The sequence below is a fragment of the Olea europaea genome, chromosome 5 (assembly GCF_002742605.1).
Source record: "Olea europaea var. sylvestris chromosome 5, O_europaea_v1, whole genome shotgun sequence".
NCBI lineage: Eukaryota > Viridiplantae > Streptophyta > Magnoliopsida > Lamiales > Oleaceae > Olea > Olea europaea.
The window spans coordinates 9,761,221-9,769,174 of record NC_036241.1 but is presented as its reverse complement, the minus strand read 5'-3'; the positions used below and the strand labels follow the sequence as shown (position 1 = coordinate 9,769,174).

The window sequence follows — 7,954 nt, the reverse complement described above, 5'->3', positions numbered from 1 at the left end:
ATCTCCGAAAATCATTCATAAAGAACGAAGATTTGTGGATGCTCGAATTACAAATTCACTTCATATTTTTTCAGGTTCGTAATTCCACCAAAAGGATTGCCCTCTCAATTCGAAGTATTTACAATGGACTTCCATGACTAGAATCATTACCATGATCGTCGTGGGAACGACCTTTCCTTCTTCCGTCTCAAACCTAGCAACTATGTTCCCCTCCATCTCCAATTTTAGAGATTATAAACTAACTTGCTTTTTTGGTAATAGAATGAGCACTTATTGCTTTAAATTTTCACAAAAAATATTTCAAAGTTGACATCACTTCTCTCTCTATCTCTACAATTATCTTGTTTCAGTACACTCTCTCTCCTAAGCTCCTTTTACTTTGTGTCTGTGTCCATGGCTAAAGCCAGGGCCGCTCGCCGTACCCTAGATTCCTACACCGTTAAACACATCAACAAGACTGTCCGACGTAAGTTTAATTCATTATTTTTAATTATTTTTCCAGTTTAATTTGAAATTCTGTAGATAAATTCTAACCACATGATACGGACTAATTACTGTAAATCTTTTCATTTTTGTATGGCTTGGTTGATTTTTATGCAGCCGGAGATTGCGTATTGATGAGGCCGACCGATCCGTCGAAGCCGTCGTACGTGGCGCGATTGGAGAAGATCGAGTCGGACAGTCGCGGAGCGAACGTGAGGGTGCACGTACGGTGGTACTACCGGCCGGAGGAGTCGATCGGCGGCCGCCGCCAGTTTCACGGCTCCAAGGAGGTGTTTTTGTCCGATCATTTTGATATTCAGAGCGGCGACACAATTGAGGGCAAGTGTACGGTCCATAGCTTTAAGACCTACACTAAGCTGGATGCAGTTGGAAACGATGATTTCTTTTGTCGCTTCGAGTACAATTCATCTACTGGTGCCTTCAATCCCGATAGAGTCCCCGTGTATGAGTTGCATCTGTGGTGATTAAATTTGATCAGTTTGGTGACTGAATTATTGAATTTAGTGGAGTTTCAGATGCATCGGAGTTGAAACAGTTAATTGGTTTCTAATTTGTGTCATCAATTTACGTAAGGGAAAAAAGTTGACGATAGCAATTTTACTCCATGATATTTTCTTTGTTTTTACTGGCTAAATTATGCAATTTCTTGGTTGATATATTTTGAGAAATTATTAGAATATGCTTTCTTGGTTTCTTGGTTCTATTTTTGTTGTTGTCCTGCCAATTATTGTGATCATTCACCCGGAAAAATAAAATATGTTATGTGACAACTGGGTTGCTAATGATGCTGCTATGTTTCATTGAAGTGAAAACAGCTAGTTAAAGTTCTTACTTTTCAAGTAAAATAGAAAAATGCATTGCCTATTGATTTGTGTTTTGTGATATCTGGGTAAGGTTTCTGTTGTTAACAATTTGCCTATTTAGCACCTTAAGTTGATACCATTAGCTCAATCATTTTCTTATTGTAAATATAGTCTGGTTTTACTCTGATTTATCTACCATGATGATATTTTATTTTATTTTATTTTATTTTATTTATTTATTTATTTTTATTTTTTTGTGCATCAGCATATTTTAGATTTGGCAGAATTCATTGCCTATTAGCGAAATACAGTGACCAATTTCAGAGTTTCACCTCTATTAAGTTAGGATTTGATTGCAGTAATATTTGACATTCTGAGCTTAGGTTATACAAAACGGAGTAGGAACAGTTATGTTTTTGCTTGGATGATGAGTTTGATGACTTTGCGTTCAACTGTTGATTTACAATTGTCTAGTTGTACATTTATGGTCTGGAGAACGTGATGGGTTTGTTTGTTTACTAGAATGTGGGCTGCAAATCTTGTGAGTATTGTTGGTTTTCCAAGTTTTTAAAATATCCCTCTCCATCTTGATTTGGCAGGTATTGTAAATGTGAGATGCCTTACAATCCTGATGATCTAATGGTTCAGTGTGAAGGATGCAGTGATTGGTGAGTCCAATGACCCATAATCGTTGTTTCAGCTCATTATTTTACATGGTTTCATCTCGGGATGTAATTTATTCTGCCATTTTTGTCACTATGTTGAGAAGCTGCTCTTGCACTTACTGGAGCTCAATGAATTGGACGCTTTATTTGCTTAGATCTTGTAGGACTCATGTTTCCGTATTTAGCTTATACATGATTACACCGGTTGTTGGGTTGGTAAGGGAATTACGTGTTTATGTTTATGAACTAACTCTAGTAAGTTTTAAAACAGCGGAATTTCTTTGTGAAACACTTTTTGCCTTTGTCGTGTCACTAATTCTCCTAGCTTCTACAATTTATATGACAGTATGCTGAGGTCTTCTGCATATCTACATCAGGTTGTATTTGGAATACTCACAGTTTTATGGAGGCTAATGATTATGTCAATTGGGATGAATCAATTTGTACATGTATATTGGGAAATGATCCAAATAACACTGGTGGTTAACTTATGCTTAAGCATAGGTGACATGATATATCAATTCATTGGTGGATCATTTAACTTTTGGGACTTATCATGAACTTATTCACCATGTCACTGGTACTTAGCATTAGTTAAGTACCGGTGCTCAGTAGATCATGTCTCATAAATATTGCTTTATTATTTGCTTTATGTTAGATTGAACTTCTATTACTTTCAGGACCGAGCGGCTTGTCAGCTCTGCCGCTCGGCTCGTGGGGGGCTTGGGCTCATCATTTACTGAGCCGAGCAAGGCTCAGCTCGTTAAGCTCGCGAGCAGCTTTTGGGCACGGCCCAAGTCAAAAATGTGAAGAAAAATGTTGAAAATTTTCAGAAAATAAAAATAATTGAGGAGCTCATGGCTCGTGAACTCACGAGCTCGTGGGCGAGCTCGACACGAGACGAGCACGAGCCGAGCTCGTGTGTTTAAGGGCCACCTCTACAGTTCCACTCAAAATGAATATCAGAATAATATTGCAGCAACTCGAGATTGGAGCTGGTTTCCAGCAAAGTACATGTAGCGTATCTGTGATGTAAAGCATACTCAGCTCATCCCAAATAGTTGATGGTCGTTCACTTTTTCTTTTCTTTTTCCAGGGAGAGAGGGGATTTAGGTCCTAATTTGGCAGACATGACCATCATTCTATTTTTTATTGATATGTTTAAAGATAGTTCTGGTTATGCATCAAAATTACTGTTTAGCTTCTTATATGTGTAACGACTATTCAAATATTTATTTGAATCTTCGAATAGCTGAGTTGGTTGGATCTGATCCTCACCGTCACTAGACAAAAGACGCTATTTATAATTTTTATATGATCTTAATGAAAAGAGAAAAGTTAATGGTGTTTACCACAATAATGTTGTTTCTCTAGCTCTCTTGATTGATGACTTATGCTGTCGTGCAAGTACATGTATCTTTACTATCTTCACATGAAATTAAATTTGGTCCCTATGCGCTTTTTGCATTTTTACTAGTCACTGCATTGCTTTTGCTTAGTAGATCTGATTGAAGTATATTATTGGTGATTTCATTAATAGATATTACATCACTGTTTTTCTCTAGCACTGTTAAAGATTGCTGCTGACTCTTGTTGGCTGGCTACTTCTGTTGATTCTATAATCTCATCTCCTAGTCTGTTGTGACTTATGCAATTGTGCATGCATACAGTCCTTCAGGCACTCACTCCGTGTCACAAAATTTGTTCAGATATAGTCTCATTCTTTGCAAGAAACAAGCTAACTAAGATTTGCTATTTATGTGGAAAATATCCTAGAAAATTTTATTGTGAGCTTATTGATAGAACGATAACCTTTCCCTATCACTTCTCAAAAAGCGAGATGAAACTTTCTGCATACGGATTTTACATGTTTAGCAAGCTTGGCCACTCATCCTTCGAGGAAAATGTACACTCTAATAGTTTGGCTCGCCTAGAATTAAGATAAGGAATGACAAATATGAAATAAGAGCTTCTGTTCGTAATAACTGGGTTCAACAGAAAAGAACTCTTATGTTACAATTAAATTTGAAGTGTTTCATAGAGAATTTTTGAACTTTCTGGTATTTTGAGAACTGTTTGGTGCGAGTGACGTTGATTTAGTCTCTACTTAAAAGAAATTCAGCTGTCAACCTCTATTTCAAGGTCCTCAATGAAGGTGTTTGGTAAGTTAGGGAAAAAAGGTGCCACTAAACTTGCATCAGTAGATGACTTATAATAAATGGAAGCTATAAATATTTATATATGAGGATTACTGAAGGTCTAATGGATTGCTAGATGCTGTAGGTTTAAACTTCTCATTTGGTATTTAATTTTTACTCTTATTTTTGATAGGAATCTTAAGGCCTTGTTTGAGCCACATTATTTGAAAAAAATACATTCTTCAACATTGATTTGACATAACTTCAACCACACATTCTTTAATAAAATAATGTTGCACGCAAATCCAAAACATTTCCTTATTTTTTAATCACACATTTTTCATCAATATACTATTCAAAAATGCATTTTCTTTCCAATTATGTGTCTCAGAGTTTGGATTATCATCTAATTAGAAAATGCATTGAATAGATATGTAAGAGAATGTTGGAAATCACTCTCCGTCTGGTGGTATTTATTACTCCTCGATATGTAATTATTGACATTGGCATTATTTTATCATGATTTTCATATTATTTATTAAATCAGTCCAGGATTAACTTTCAAACAAAGCATTGAAATATTCAATTTTTCACTTGTTTCAGGTTTCATCCAAATTGTATAGACATGACTGCAGAGGAAGCCAAGCGACTTGAGCACTTCTTTTGTCATAATTGTTCCTCCCAAGATCAGAAGTTACATAACTCTCATGTTGCTTCCAGACATGCAGACACAAAAGTAATCACGCTGCTGCATACTATTTAATTATTTCTGCTCTCCTGATGATACTTTCTTTAGCGTCAGGTTGACTAAAAACGTTACTTGAGTTTGATATTTTTAGCATGCCTTGAGAAATATCAAATTCGTTTACGTCAATGATAATTTTGGCATGCTTAAGATTTATCTACCTTCATAAAAGTTTAAAACGTTTTAGCTAATAATTATCAACAGAGAGATCTAAATGAAGCCATTTATATAATCAAGTCATGTTGATTCAACGAGTCATCAACTTCTTATGGGTGAAATAAAGGCATGATCTTTACCTGCGGCTGTTTAACTTCTGTATTTTAATTTCATTTTCCATTGGCCTCTTTTCCATATTGGACACTAAGGGTGTATATGATTGCCTAGAACTTATTTGCATGAAAATTGTCAATTAAATGTGTTTTATTGGCTTAATTTTCAACCTAGAATATGTTGTATTTTTTCATAAAGTTGAGTTTTTGGGAAATGTGAATTTCCTAGAAAATTAAAACCTATCCATTATAAAAAAAGTACTTTCCTTGTTTTTGGGGAGAATATGGCCATGTGACCAACTTTTGGAAAATATTTTCCATAGCAAAAAATATCGATCAAATACCCCAAAAATAGAAACTTGGGTGGAAAAATGACATTTCTTGGGGAAGAATAAAGTCAATGAAACACACTTTAATTGTTGCACTTGCTTGGCACATGAGATTATCAGTATATGACTCTCATTTCTGAAATTGATTCTTTGGTTTTACTTATTCTAGTCTATGTACGTCAGGCATTCAGTTGTTTCTACTAAAGGATAATTCGAAGCACATTTTTTTACCCCCTCTCTTCCCCTTTTCAGCAGATGTACATAATACTTGTTAGATATAGAGCACGTTTTGCCTACTTTAGAAAAGTTATTAGATTTACTTGTTAGTAATGAGTTCTACAAATTTTAATTGGTAAAAGTAGAGAATAAGTTACTTATTTTTACAGTAAGAAAAGAGTTATTTCTAACTTTTTTGCTTTAAAGTAAGAAAAAAGTTAATATATCCAAATGGTAGGTTTGAGAACTATGAATGCTCTCCCGGATCTTATAAGAAGGATTGCCATAACCCACCCTGAAATAACTACCCACTTTGTTTGGACTCCTATAGAATGTGTTTTCTGATTTTTACATGTTCAATCACACATTGTGTGGGCGTTTCAGGTGGAGACCAAACGGCGTAGAAGGTGATAAAGCATGTGACACATTGGAGAAACTGTAAATCTGTCAGTAGAATGCGAACAAACACGGAGGCAATGACGACTCATCAGAGGCAATAAAATTTGTGAGCTGATGTAATCGAGGGGAGCAAATTTGGAAACTCGTTAGTATTTATATAGTTTGAAAGACAGTTAGTCACCGTGTTTCCTTGTGTCGGTCGAGGATGTGTTTGGTTGTCTGTAATTATGTAATGTGGGAGTCTGCCTTTATGTTTCTTGGCTTTTCTGGGTTCTCTTTGTAGTATTCAACTTATTGTTAACCTATATAAAAGGCGTAGATGAAGAAGTCTTTGATGTGTGTTAATTTTGGCGTAAGCTATATCGTGGTTAGTATAATTGATGTTTCATTTACTCGCTTGGGCATGAAAGAATAAAAATAAAACTGGGAAAGGGGACTCTGCACCCATTGCTTACGCCTCTAATTGTAAAAATAGTTGAAAATAAATTTTAAAAAAAACGTTGCTGGGTTCAATGTATTATTTATCTTAGTTTTGATTAACTGACTGAAACCAAAACTTGAACTGACAGTTGGGAGTCGGATTGGTACTGATCTGTTCATCAAACGAAAAATGAAATTTAAGCTCTAAAATGTTTTGAAAAATTCCGTTGCCGGGACTTGAACCCGGGTCTCTCGGGTGAGAGCCGAGTATCCTAACCAACTAGACTACAACGGATTTGTTGACAGTTAATAGCTAATATTATATATATAGATTTTAGACAAATTCTTGAGAGACCAGCCACGCTGATATTTTGGGACCTTCGGTAAGACAAGAATCTGATCCATTTTTGTAGAATTAATTTAATAAAAAACACAGCTCTCAAATTATATACAATCATGTAAGAGAAAAGAAGAGAATTAAAAAGCGGTCTATCTTCATATTTTAGTTTAATTAGGTCTCGAAAGAGTGTGAATTTTAAGCATAAGGACGGGGGTGCATCCAAGATCGAAGTCCAGCTACAACAGAGGTTGATTGTTGACCGTCGACAATCAACAATCATAATAGTCCGATCGTTTATTAAAATTTGATTAAATAATATTAAAAGTTATTCAATAATCATTCCTTATTAAAATATAAATTGTCTATCATAAATCACAGTTCGCAAACATAATTTCGTAAACATAAATTCCCGAAACATAAATCATTCCTCATAAAAACATAAATTACTTATAATAAATCACAATTCACAAACATAAATTCCTGAAACAATAATCATAACATAATTAACATTCATTAGTTATTACTCAACATCAACAAGTTAAATAGCCAACAAAATTAAACAAAAAAACAAAATAAATAAATAAAGAGGGAGAACGAGTCACCAGTCACCAAACTCACGGCACTCGGACTTGGCTTGCAATCGGCAGTCGACAACAGAAGCTGCAAAACATTAAATACTAATTATTGTGTAATGAGTTATTTAAAGCGGAGTGTTGTACATTAAATACTAATTAATGAATGATCATTGTATTCCTATAATTCTAATTATTATGACTATTGTACCTTCTGTAGTCTTTTTTTCCTCTATAAATATCAATGTTTTGAAAATTGGACCAGACATTAATTCGAAAAAAAAAAGAGAGGGAAGGGTCGAATTGAAGTTAAATCGGGGTCGACCCGAAAATTAAATTAATTAAATAAATAAAATTTTATTTGAATGTATGCTATTTAAAATATAAATTACTCTATAGATATAAAGATTTTGAAAAATTAATATTAATTTTAAGAGTATTTTAAGTATTTTCATTTTGGTAAAATTGCAGCAGTGGTACCAAACCGAAAGTTTATTAGCAGATTTTGCCCAAACCTTTAGTCTATACCACCGTGAATACCAAACCTTTGAAAA

At 34.5% G+C, this 7,954-nt stretch overlaps 1 protein-coding gene and 1 non-coding gene across 2 annotated transcripts; one reads left to right on the top strand and one right to left on the bottom strand.

Moving 5' to 3' along the window:
- The first annotated feature begins 264 nt into the window (after positions 1-264).
- On the top strand, positions 265-6,413 carry LOC111394576 (chromatin remodeling protein SHL-like). Its single transcript, XM_023020443.1, has 5 exons — positions 265-466; positions 601-946; positions 1,907-1,975; positions 4,714-4,846; positions 6,054-6,413. Exons 1-5 carry the CDS (start codon positions 394-396, stop codon positions 6,078-6,080), a joined length of 648 nt encoding a protein of 215 aa, XP_022876211.1. The 5' UTR covers positions 265-393; the 3' UTR covers positions 6,081-6,413.
- Positions 6,414-6,710: 297 nt separating this feature from the next.
- Positions 6,711-6,783, bottom strand: TRNAE-CUC. The gene has a single exon. It is a non-coding gene; the product is annotated as a tRNA-Glu (tRNA).
- Positions 6,784-7,954: the final 1,171 nt, after the last annotated feature.

Coding starts and splice junctions, on each gene's coding strand:
- LOC111394576 (XM_023020443.1), top strand. CDS start 394: ATGGCTAAAGCCAGGGCCGCTCGCCGTACCCTAGATTCCTACACCGTT. Junction 947..1,906: donor AATCCCGATAGAGTCCCCGT/GTATGAGTTGCA, acceptor TTGATTTGGCAG/GTATTGTAAATGTGAGATGC. Junction 1,976..4,713: donor TGTGAAGGATGCAGTGATTG/GTGAGTCCAATG, acceptor CACTTGTTTCAG/GTTTCATCCAAATTGTATAG.